The sequence below is a fragment of the Aulostomus chinensis genome, chromosome 1, assembly GCF_037954235.1.
Source record: "Aulostomus chinensis isolate RoL2024-O1b breed Wild chromosome 1, RoL_Achi_v1.0, whole genome shotgun sequence".
NCBI classification, from domain to species: domain Eukaryota; kingdom Metazoa; phylum Chordata; class Actinopteri; order Syngnathiformes; family Aulostomidae; genus Aulostomus; species Aulostomus chinensis.
The window spans coordinates 63,727,026-63,740,295 of NC_141320.1; the positions used below are offsets into that span (position 1 = coordinate 63,727,026).

Sequence of the window (13,270 nt, forward strand, 5' to 3'; positions counted from 1 at the left end):
TGCTGCAGGCTCATCTGTGGCATGTTTCTAATCCATTCAAAGTAGCTAAACGATGAATAATCTGGCTGCAAAATCAGCCGGTCAATAAAAGAGGTGGTGATTATTCTCTAAATTAATTGTTTTAGGCATAACATAAATTTAACCAATCAGAGTGTATTTTGTACTGGATTTAAAAGCCACGTCTGTCACATTGCCATCTAAATACTAGATTTGGATAAACGAAGAGTTTCCTGCTTGTTTTTCGCTTTTCTGTCAATCAACATAGTTTCTTCCATCGTGTCAGATCTTTAAGTTTCTTCATTGTCCCCTGATATTTCCTGCAGGAGGAGAGCAGCCTCTTTAATCTTGAAAGTAAATCATTACAGGAAAAAAAAAAACCCCGACACATTGATATAACAAACATTAAAGAAATCATCAGAGACACACCAGCCATGCTGGAGATTTAAATAATCAATGAAGTCACTTGCTGTGCTCATGTGTAAACGTACACAGTGTTTCTTATCATTGTGCGGCGGAGGGGCGGGAATCACTGCAGGATTTTAATAAACAAGCATTGTATGTTTGTTCATCCTGCTATCCAACAAGGTGGAGACTGCAAGGCTAGATGGAAGTGAGAAGCGTGTTTCTACTGGAGCAGCAGGAATCCAACCAAACCCCCTGAGGTGAAGCAGACGTGGTGTACACAATAATAATCTTTCACACGGGAAGGCTTTAGATGTGGTTTTCTTGCCTGTTTGTGCTGCTATACATGCCTGTACGATACACATGTGGGAGCAACTTACTGCCTGAATAATGTGCTCTTAGGTAGAGTAGAAGGAAAATACTCCTTGTTGCACATTATTGTGGGTTTTTTTTTTGGAGGCATAAAGAGAAAGACGTCAAGGTATAACTTGTTCCCTCCATGTAATCAATTCATAGCCACATGATATAACCCCTCACTTTATTGGGTTTATATGTTTGAGGAATCATTTGGCCAAAAATTTATTAAATTGAGGCAGCGAGTTATATCTCGTGGACTCCTACCATTGTAAAAAGGTTATTTCGTTATTAAAGTTTACCTAATCAGCGTTTTACTGGGGAAAAAAAAACCTATCATTTACACTACTGAAAATTTTACAGAATATAATTATGTCACAAAATAATTTGTTTTGTCGATAATATGATACGATTCTCTCATAGCTGATAAGAGAACTGAATTACGGTCACATTAGAAAACTATTATCGTCCATTGTTGCACACATCAAATGCTATTTATTATATTCAATATTTGTTCATGAAAACCTTTCTTTTTTTTAAGTCACACTTAAAACGGCAAAAATGTGGCATGGATCAGATATTTGTAACACTACTTATTGGTGGCTGACCAAGTTTTTCCACTCAGGTGACCACAGAAGGTCATCCAACCACGTGTCACCATGTGTGAAGAGGTGAGTGTGTGTGTGGCTCTCACTTACCCTCGGGGTCCAGCAGTCTCTCGATCCCCAGGTGTTGCTCCGCCTTCTTAAAGGCATGTTCCATTCTGTCGATTGCCGACGTCTTCGCCTCCACTGAGCTCCAGTCAAACAGCTCGGGTCTGGTTGGGAGCAACGGATATTTTAATTTCTTCAAATTTACAGCAATCTCCCATGTACCTCAGCCATCATATCCCCAGCTGATAATGTTGAGTAAACGAAGACGTTCTAAAAAGGCTGACTTGGTAGCAGTTTTTGATTACACAGCATGTAGATTTATTTTCTTGAAAATGAAATGCGCCGTAATTAACTCACTTGAGCTGATGCAGTTGGGTTAAATCTTGGAGCTACTTTAGCTGTGCTGTGTATACTCTACAGTTTATTTCCACACTTACCAGCTAGGATAGACCTAATAATGCTTAAACAAAACAAAAAAAACTCTTGATTTTTTTTTTCAAATCTAATTTTGTACTATATACTCTCAGCAAAAAGCCAGTCAAGGTAAAGTTCGGTAAAATTTGAATCAACCACCTCAACAATACCCTGAACACCAGTAATATTGTACTGTGCTGTAACTTAAAGAAGTAATAATGTAGAAGTTTAAAATTGTTACAAAAAATGTAGACACGATGCGATTGATCTAAATATCTCTTTCACATTTATACCTTTGAATATTATGTCAGGGGTCCTTGACAAAAACTGTCCCAAGAAGTTGGAGCAAGTATACATTTAATTTTTTTCATATTATTTATTTCTTTTAGGTTAAATTATGTTGTCATGGTATTATTGGGTCTGTTATGATGTTGTTTTTATTTTCCTGTACGAATAAAAATAAAAAAAATAATCATCAAAAAAGTAAAATTGTAACTTAGCTCATACGCGCCCATTCTGCCCTCCTTGCTTGTGATTTTTTGATCACTGTCCTGTTTTTCTCTCCTTTCTAACATGCACACACACACACACACACACACACACACACACACGTCATTCTGCAGCACCTGTGGCTGTGGATGAGGGCATTGAAGGCAAATCCATCATTCCAGCTACTGGAGAAGTTAACCACATTGACCTGAGGACACAGATAATAGACATTAGAGTACCAGCATCAGAATTGAGTGGAACATCTTCTATTGAAATACAGTCCCCCCAAAAACTGGGTTCCATTTTCATCTGTGTTCCTTCGATTAAAAATGTCTTTTCACTCTCAAATTGCCAGCCTGGGTCTTTTATACAAAGAGTGACAGGGCACTATAGTGAAAAAAAAATAGGGTTTCATAGTTATAAAAAGCTCAACTCAACTCAGCTGACAGTTTGCTAAACCTTGCGCCTCCTTGTTGTGACACATATCAAGCTTTACTTTCAAGAAACATCTTTGGACCCTCACAAACAAGCTACAAGTCCAGAAAACTTTTCTACAGCGGCATAGCCAGCTATAACTAGCAAGCTAGTTAGCTTACCTTGTTAAGAGCGTAAAACACCAGAATTACTTTCACCATTGTGATTGTTTTTCGTTTTAAGTTGTGCAAATTCACTCCTCCATCTCTTCAACTATAAACTGTCACTCAAACATCGAAATAAATCCCTACTTTTATTGTCTGCTCGCTACAAGAAAAAGCTAATTCCACGGCGGCCATTTTGGAAGTCATAGTAGGGTAATCACAGGTGGAACTGCTCAAACTGATTGTGGTTACATTCTATTTAGTGTTACAGTCATTCAAGTGAGGCAGCATACACAATATCAAGACCCTAGACAATGTACAAATCCTGATAGCTTTTCTACCGCAGCATATTCCCCCAATTAGCTAATAACTCCTCCTAGCTTATAGCCAGCTATAGGTAGCCAGCTAATTAGCTTACCTTGTTAAGAGCGTAAAACATCAGAATTCACTTTTACCATTGTGATTTCTTTTGTTTTAAGTCGTGCAAATTCACTCCTCCATCTCTTCAACTATAAACTTCCACTCAAACTTCGAAATAAATCCTTACTTTTATTGTGTGCTAGCTACAAAAAAACAAAAAAAAAAACAACCTAATGCCACGGCAGCCATTTTGGCAGTCATAGCTGGGTAAATACAGATGTAACTGCTCATACTGATTGTTGTTACATTCTATTTAGTAAAGTACTAAACTACTACTACTTCTAGTAAACTACTACTACTTCTAGTAAATGTAACAGGGCCATAATTTATGGCATTAATTAGCTACAGCCTTGTCTACCAGATTATGAAGTATCAAAAAACCTACTTGACTAAGTGCAAAACAAATAAAACAGGATAAAATTCACTTTTCACCAGACTAATAAACTCTAGCACCAAATATAGCCACGACAATTGACATTTTTAAAGTATTTCAGGATTAGGTTATCCTAACATTAAGGTGCACAGAGAGGAGGAAAAATACTGAACAAGTCTGCAACAATTTCAGAGTATAACAACTTTATTCGCAGACTGACACTTTTCAGTGTCCGGCCTTCACCTTCCTGATTTAAAGAGTACACTTCTTTAAAAGGTGCTGTTGGTATAACCTAAAGATACATGTGTTGATTAATTCCATGTACTTTAATGAGGTCAGTAGGCCTGGTTACATGTAAAAAATGTCAGTATGGACTTGTATTTGTATCGTTTTAGTAGTTTAAACTAGTTTTCAAGTGCAGGAACATTTTCAGTCTTAAACAACTTACGGAAGGACAAATTACATAATAGTCACAATGAACAAAAACATTTCCAGTCCAAAAATATCAAAAACCATTTGGCAATCCCCAAAAATTCCCCCAAGGATGAGAACCACCAGTCTCACCTTAATTAAATATGTTAGTTTAAATATAGAAAATGTAAACACTACAAATTTAATTGGATTTTTTTCCCCCCAGTATTTTTATTTTTCTAAACTTGGGCTCAACAAGTCTCTCAGTCTCTTTCTTTCATGCTCGTGGCTATAAAATGATAATCATCTGATGGCACTAATCCCAGATTTGGCTCCTGACCAAACACTAATCCATTACTCATTGGCCCAAAGCCAATCGATCCACCAAATTTCATTACAATCTGTTCATTTGGGTTTGATAGTCAGAAAGGTAGACAGGTGACGAGAGGAAAAAAAATTAAAAAATTTTTTTAAAAAAAAGTTTGGCAGCTTATATAGACTCTACATCATGAAAGATGACACCTCAATAGGACTCATTTGACTTGAAGCTTTTAAATGGAGAGGTGATTACGTGGTTATTAATGAGATAAATGTTTTTCATGGCATTTTGGAACGACAGTTCTCTGAGAATATAACGGGAACTGCCGTACAAAACAGCGGAAGTAATACAACATGTCAGCCTATAGATTGAGGTTAATTGTTACGAGTGTGAAAGCCTTCATTCATTCAATGAATTGTTGTTTTTTTTTTTTGACAGTGTCAATCAGAGTGAGTGAGAAATAAAAGAACAGACCTGAGGATACTGGCGCGTGTTCTGACGAACCCAACTCAGCAGAATCTTCTCACTGTTGGTCTGCTGTAGGCCCGCCATCACATCCTTCATCACATCCTTCACCTGTAATCACAAAAAGAGCATGAATATTTGTACACATGCTCATATTTGCAGTTGATATTTTTTCGCACACACAAGGTAAGGTGCGTTCGTGCAAACACGATTCACATAGAGTGTTTTTACTTTGTCCGTCAGTACATTTTGTTTCAGTCAAAAGTTCGTGGGTTTTAAATGGTCAAGGTTACAAAATAAAGATTTGATTGCATAGACAGTTAACAAATTAGCCAATTTAGACAAATTTTGCTTTGACATAACTTCAGGATACTTCGACACATGTAAACAGTTATTCCTGAGTCACTTATAAGTTTTTGACTCTTGGAAAGTAGTAAAAACTGTCAAATTCACCCAGAACTACTGTTGCTCCCCCCAACTTGGACACATTTAAGCTGCTCTACATGACATTCTGGGACAATGAATATGCTTTCACTGTCTGGAGGACAAGAACCACACCAGGGAACAATCAAGGAAAGCGGGAAAAGACAAAAACTACAAACAGGGAAGTAAACACACAAGAACAACTGGGAATTATCACAACAAGGCATCAGGAAACAGATAGAAAGTAAAGGGGGGTGGAGCCTATCCCAGCTGACAATGGGCAAGAAGCGGGGTTCACCCTGGACGGGTCGCCAGTCCATCGCAGGGCCCTCAGGAGCAATCAGGGGTTTAGTATCTTGCTCAAGGATACTTGGACATGGTCACCGGTGGAAATGAGGATTGAACCAGCGACCCTTTGGTTGCTAGACGGCCACGCCACCTCCACACACAGAATATTCCAGTGGAAATATTCAAGGTGTTACAACTCCCATCGTATTTCACGCCTTCAAATCATGCACCTTAATTGGCTGAAACTTTTTAACTAAGTCCCATGACTGACTGAACAGCTGTTGAATTCCAGGCTAATATGCTGCCTGGAGATAAAACATTACCATAAAGACACACTTGAAAATATCTATATTTATATATATATATATATGCTGCTTTTAGAGAGTTTTGACATGGCCTGTCAGTGGATGTAGCTTCACACAGCACTATGCAAAAGTGCACACATAAAGGACACTTGTGCACGTACACATTCTTGCCCGTGTGTGTGTGTGTGTGTGTGTGTGTGTGTGTGTGTGTGTGTGTGTGTGTGTGTGTGTGTGTGCGCGTGCATGTGGCTGCCTCCTTACAGGCTGTTTTTTTTTTTTTTTTGCAGTTGTGAGTGACAGTTTTGGGGCACTTGTTCAGGACTCAGGGGGAGGTGAGAGAGACTTTTCACTGCCCAGCAGTGCGTTACGTTCGCATATATCACACTCACCTTTCTCTCTGCCATATATGCACACACACACACAAACAGCGGAGCTGTCTGTTTCCCAGCACTCCTTCTACTTTCTTACTCCACTCCTCCTCTGCCTCTGCCTCTTTCTCCACTTCGCTTACGCCCATGCAGTGAAGCAGTGAGTGTTAGTGTAGCTCGGAGCACAGCCTGGACGGATGAGCCGAGGACAGAATGACAAAATACACTTGTAAGCCTCAAACTCGGCCATCAAAAACACCTCAAATGCTAACACATTCTTGAACTGAAAGATGCAAAGTGCTGCCGTCACACACACACACACACACACGCACACACACACGCACACACACACACAACTTCATACATAAACACCCAACTAAATCTATTAATAGATTTTGGGGTAATTTGGTGTTGAGGTGAATTCTCAGCTAGGGAATCATGATGGACTTTAACACATATACGCACACGAGCACGCACACACGTGGAGAGCTTTATTAGCGATTCTTCTTAGAATGTGGCCTGCCGGGTAAAAAAGGGACTCATTTGGGAGTAGGTCACTGCATGCATTTCCACTTTAATTGGAAGGGCGCTTTGACAAAGACTGCTGTACAAACAGACTCACATTGACCCACACACACACACACACACACACACACACGCACACACACACTTTCATGCTGATAGAGATGTACGCACACACTCAGAGACTGGCATAATTGCCTCACACACACAAACTGCAGGGTGAAGCAGCTTTTGACATGCATATTCACAGACAACATGCAATCACTCAACCAGCAAACACACAGACACAGACACACACACTGGTGTTTTGCTATTATTTGCATCATTAAATCTGCACCAGCTATTCACCTTAATGAGGAATGACATACAAGCTAAAAGTTGTGTAATATAAGCAGTTCAAACTACCGACTTCACGTTAGCTTGGGGCCATAAAAATATTTTGAACTTTAAATACAGCTTATGGAGCGATGTAGCCATCAGTGGAGGCATAATGTGGCTTTATGAGTTGGCATGAAGGATGAAAGGCAGTAAGAGGAACAGAAGGGAAAAGAGAGCATTAAAATAAACCTCACAAATCCATTCAGCACACTAACATTCAGCTGATTTGTAGTATGTTCACATTTAAAGATTCAAGTAGGCCTACACACCGTTAATAACACAGCAAAACCCTACCAGGGTTGAAAAATGAAAGAAATACACCTATACTATATATATTAACCGCACATGTATAGTCTAAAAAAGGTCTAAACCTCAGCCAGCAGCTTATGAGCTTCATGAAGGCCATTGGCTGAAAGGCAGCTCTCTGACTGTCAAGTTCTCAAGGGTTTTCAGATGTACTCTCTCCCACACAAGCTGTGCTGGAAAATGTGCAATCTTTCATATACACATCTGAAAACTGCCATTATCATGATGATGAATCAAGCTTCAGTTATCAAATACACCAAAAATGACTAGATATGCACAGAAATGAAAGCCATCATGTCCTTTTACTGCAGTTTTTATGGAGTCCTGCAGTTCTTGCACTCTTATGACAATGAGGGGGCGTGTCTTGACGTTTCAGCCCCCGGGGAAAAAGATGAAGGCAGTCGTCAACAGATGTATTTATGTTTTAATTTTGTCATCAATATACTTTTTTTTTCATCTATGATTTCCTCAAAAAACTGACAAGAATATTAAATTGCTACGAAGAAAGATGGAAAATGGTCTTGTTGCGTGGAATATCGCAGTGTTACAATACAAATGGCGATATTCAATAACCTAGATTGCTACAATGTCCGTTGTTGTGCTTCCATTGGTTCACATTAATCTTCTGATTTATGCCAGGTTCTTTGTTATCTATTATCGAAACCCATCATATCACTGAACAGGAATCTAGATGGAAACTGTCACCGGGTTAATTGCATTCTTTTGTTTCTTTTTTTTTAAAGACTAGGGTAGTTTTTGTGTGTCATAAAGTCTTTGTGTACATCTCAGGAAACAGCAAAGATATGTATGTTTGTCCTGTGCTATGTCTGACAGTGTGTGTGTGTGTGTGTGTGTGTGTGTGTGTGTGTGTGTGCGCCTATTGTTGATAATGAATCACCCGGTGTTACAGTGTACTTATCAAAGACAGCAACAAGACATCCTGGCCATTTACACAATCTCTCTAAACACTTCTGCAGTGTTTAGGCATATCTCACGACACTTCTTCTCATTTGTCTTCTACATTTTCATCATGACAGAAAGAGCACGAACGCGTGTGTTCATAGAATTGTGTTTTCTTTTTGGTTCTTCGTGGGTTGAAGGTCCATAATCCCCTCAAGGCCACAGGAGAGTAGCTGAGAAGAGGTAGGCTTCACCCTGCCGTTTATTCCCCTATAAAACCCTGCTGACATCCACTGTATGTTGGGGATGATTCAATTTGTGTAACGGTATTAACGTGAGGCTTCCTGGCGGGGAAGCTGAAAATATCTGATCATCACCAGGGCAGTCAATTCACTCATTGTAGGCTTTTTATCCGCACTATAAAACATGCTGTGGCCCACCGAATGGGCTCAATTGACCAGACGTGTAATTACATATTAAACTGATTGACACACAATTTAAGGAATTTGCACAGTTTTGACCTTCCTTTGGTTTGACTCAGTTGGACATAAACACACCAGGGTCAAAATAAATGAGACTGTGATATCTACAGTTTCAGATTATTATTTGTTTTATCTCTCAAATACATCATTCTCTATAATTTTACACCAACATATCTTTCAGTTCGACTGAAAACTGCGCTTCTCGCTGCACTGAACATTTCAAATGTGAGGTTTAAAGTGTAAAAATTCATCTCTTTCATAACATCTGGTCACAACAGCATGCCAGCACATTCAAACACACTCACAAAGACATGGACACCCACACACACCTGCCAGTGGAGAATTATGCTCCAGATGAGCCCGAGAATGAGTTTGTGATTTCCATCAACAATGTCTGCCGCACCGATATTCACCAATTCAACCTGAAGGAGAAGAGGAAAGGACAGGCGAATCACGTTATGGGTTTCGTTCACAAAAATGCAAACCACTTTTTTCTTATTCTCATTTTCAAACTTTATGCCTTATTATAATTTTTTTTTTTAAGAAGAAATCTTGAATTCCTGCTGATTACTACAAACGCTTGTATTAATCTGACAGACAGGTATATTGTATTTTGTATTTTCAGAACCATTGTGTATATGATATGCTGAAAATGTTCCTTATCATATACATAGTAACTAGAGCTGGGTATTGAATAGTTAGACTTTAATTTTCAGCTGCCTGACAGACTCAAAACAATTTCATACCATTAAAAAAAAGGAACCAATCCACCAAAATGTGGTTTAAATTCATTTCACTTCGGTATGCTTAAGGTCTGCGTCTATATTTAACCCCCAGAAAACAATGAAAAATTCAAGTTGAAAAGGTTTTGGTGTCACAGAATCAGGCAATGTTTCCTCTTCTGAAACTAACTCGACCATCTCCTGACTCGTCACTCATATTTAGACGGACATGTTACCAGTCTTCACAATTCTGCCAAAAAAGTTTTGCCTTTGATTACAAATCATGATGGAAGAAAAAGCAAATTCCAAATGCATTCTGAACTACGCGCTTGCAGCCAAGAAAATGTGTTTTTACTGCCACCTAAGCCAAATTTATACACCCATCTTGATGACACGGTATCAAAGGTAAGAGAGAACGTATCAGATGAGGAAAAACAGGGCGGGGGCAAAAAAGCAAAACAATAGAAAATTTGTAGTAAGTGGGAAAAGAAAAACAAGAAAATAATGTGTACAGAGAGGGTAGACAGTAACATAAAAAAAAACCCTCATAAAAAAGATGAATGTTTTTCTGAGACAGAAAAGTAAAGGTGTCCTGGAAGATAAGGGCTCGAGAAGATATAGAGTCTCTACACACGAGTTAGAGAGCAAGCTGAGTTAGAAAGGCCTCACTGGTGTGTTCAATGCTCGTTAATGCAGCTAAAACCACATGATATTAAACTTACACGTGTGTGTTGTGTGTGTGTGTGTGTGTGTGTTTGTGCTTACTCACATTGTTCTTCTGCAAAATCTGCAGAGCTCGGTTGACATTGTTGAGCGAGTGAACGCGTGTGAAGCCTTTCTCCAACCTCACCTACACACGCACACACACAGACACACACACACAGACACGCACGTACACAAAAACACACACATTATTATAGAGTCATAAACACACCTTGCTCGGGGGCATCCATGAGCGCTACAAACGGTAACATTAGAATAAAGGTTTGTGAGTGAGTGAGTGTGTGTGTGTGTGTGTGTGTGTGCGTGTGTCTGTTTTTGTGTTCATGAGTGTGTGAATGCCATTACAATAAGGGGGAAAGTATAATAAAGGACAAAAATGATAAGGTCTCTCTGAGAAGTGGGAAGGGAGGGAGAAAGATGAGAGAAAGAGATGAAGGAGGGGAAAAAACAAAGACATAAAAAGACAAAGTGAATGAATGAGGGTTGGGTGGAGGTGGAGAGAGTACGTGCACCTCCAGTACAGTAGGTGGCGGTGTGTCCCATCGCACTTTCAGCTTCCCCTTTGCGTCACATACCAAAACACGAGAAACTCTGTGACCATTCACGATTTTTTATAATACCAAAAAAATCTGTTTAAATTTAAAATACAAATCTCTCAGCTCATAACCTTCCCAAATATGTGTTTTTGTTTTTTTGAGAAACAGAGCATTGGCACGCGAGCAGTTTCCCTCCATATTTTGGTGTTTACGTCTCATATCCTTTATTTTATCATGAAATTACATAACACAGCCAACAGTCTGCGAGTTAGATCGATGGTCTGGAGATTCTGCAAAATCCCTGTCGAACGGATTATAAACTCACAACTAATCTGAGGCAGCATAAAGTTTGCCTCTTTTTCTGCGCTGCCGTAGTTTCATCCACCGTGATGATACCTGCCTTGACTGTGCGCTCCAGGTGAATTACCACTGCAGGACTTTTGAAAAATGTCTAAATAAATCCCTCCCCAACCCACAATATCCAAGATTTCACCCGGAATAACGTGTCTCCGTCTACTTTAAAAGTCCCGCTTAAGTCGGACAAACACGGGCCTTTTTCCAACATCATGTACTGAATGTAAAAGTCTTTCCGTCTTTGCTTTTTGCTGTTCTTTTCCTGTGTTCTTCACAGGGTAAGGGATTACCTTTTAGGTTAAGCTGAGGTGAAAGCTGCAGTGTGGGAAGAAAAGCAGGAGATTATCAGAGTGCTGCTACAAGCAGCCGGCCTCGCTGACTGGCTGTGTTTGTTCCACAGCTGCGTCAAAGCACCTGCGAAGCGTGTGGGAGTTTATTAAAGCCCACATGGGACACGCGTGGTTAATGGAGGCCGTCCCATCACTCATCAAACCTCCCTGGCTTGATTGAGCTCAGATCTTATTTCTGCATTAAGGACTAATTAGTCAGGTCAAACACGTCTTTTACACTCACAACTGGATGAGTCATGAAATCAATCAAGCAATTAAATAATTTTTAAAAAAAGACCACAAAGAGCAGGAAAAATGATGTTTTTTGTTTGTTTTTGGGCTATGCCAGCTAGTGTGTGTGTGTGTGTGTGTGTGTGTGTGGGAGGGGGGGGGGGGTGTAGGTGTGTTTTTTTTTTACCAGCTCATGTCCGGCTAGTCCCTCCAACAGCTCCAGCAGGCGTCGTCCATCACACAGGTCTGAGAACAGATCCTCCAGGGGTGGTTTCCCTGTCTGCAACACACACACACACACAGACACACACAATTAACACTTTTACATCTTAATTCATTAACATGGTGTTTTAATTCAAAACATTCCCACGAGAACCAGCGCTGGATGAGGGTGTAAATGAGGTCAGCGGACCGTTCCTTGTAGTAGGAACCCTCTTCAGAACAACATTGTTGGGAGACGTCTTTTCAGTAATCACAAGCCCATCTCTGTGTTTAATGTGTAGATAACGCTTAATACCCAAGAGCTTGTTTTTATCAGTGCCGACAAGTCCAGGATTACAAGCTAGCAGTTACATGACAGCGGTGGTGGTGGTGGTGGTGGCGGTGGGGGCGGTGCAGCAGGCTGAAGCAGTGTCTTTACTTTAGCACGCACAGCTGCCAGCGTGAGGAGGAACGGATGTGCCACGTCATGAAGAAATATATTGATAGAATACGCAGCTTCTTGCTTAAAGACAAAAAAAGAATGAGAAATATGGCACATATTAACATCTTCGAGGCAAGAAAGAAGGTATTTAAGCCTTTAATATATGTTTCATCTACACGAAGCCTATAATTTACCGACCAAATGTTTTTTTTCCGTTTTCGCTGTGACGATCACCATCAATATCATACTGGTGTCCAGCCCTGATGCAGGCATGAGTGGTAGCGTTGCGGCGTAATCCCCAAATCAGACAAATTGGGAGTCACGATTACATTCTAAACTCCTCAAAGCACGTCAGGTTCCGCAACATTTATATAAATCCACTGAGAAACAACATCTTTTTTTCTAAAAAAAAAAAAAAAAAAAAAAAGTTCCAGGTAGCTGGATGGGCACAAGTACAAGCTCTTCTGCTCAGTCTGGTGTGATGTTGGGACTGTTCAATAAAGCGAGGCGTGGGAATGAAGAGCAGCTGCGCGATGAAGAAGGGATGTAGGCGTACTGATGTGATTAATTGCCGGCTGATGAAACGTGTGCAGAGAGTGACAGAATGACAAGCTTGAGCTTACTACTTGTTCGAGATAAACAAGGTAACAAGATGTCTACAAATGTTAATGTGTGCAGTACGGCTAGTCTGTCACATTCCAGATTCATCTGACATTGGCAGATCAGCACCTCCCTATTCATTTGACGGTTTTTCACTCATTTTAAGCGTCTAAATATAAAAACTGCAGGCCAAGTAATCGTGTTAGTTACTTGCTGTCATATATCCACCAGTTTACGTGCTCATTTAATGAGTTTGCTTTAAGTGAACTGATGCTCAAACAT

The 13,270-nt window shown here is 39.9% G+C and overlaps 1 protein-coding gene across 4 annotated transcripts in view; it reads right to left on the reverse strand.

Annotated features, from left to right (window-relative positions):
• Nucleotides 1-13,270, reverse strand: part of dmd (dystrophin) — a 225,378-nt gene that overhangs the window by 140,459 nt on the left and 71,649 nt on the right. For all 4 annotated transcript variants that reach the window (XM_086200177.1, XM_086200186.1, XM_086200196.1 and 1 more), the window contains exons 3-8: nucleotides 11,933-12,025; nucleotides 10,342-10,422; nucleotides 9,180-9,272; nucleotides 4,888-4,989; nucleotides 2,450-2,520; nucleotides 1,455-1,573 (exon numbers count right to left, since the gene is read on the reverse strand). In XM_086200177.1, the coding sequence (XP_086056303.1) occupies nucleotides 1,455-1,573; nucleotides 2,450-2,520; nucleotides 4,888-4,989; nucleotides 9,180-9,272; nucleotides 10,342-10,422; nucleotides 11,933-12,025 (559 nt within the window). The remainder of the gene's footprint in view (nucleotides 1-1,454; nucleotides 1,574-2,449; nucleotides 2,521-4,887; nucleotides 4,990-9,179; nucleotides 9,273-10,341; nucleotides 10,423-11,932; nucleotides 12,026-13,270) is intronic.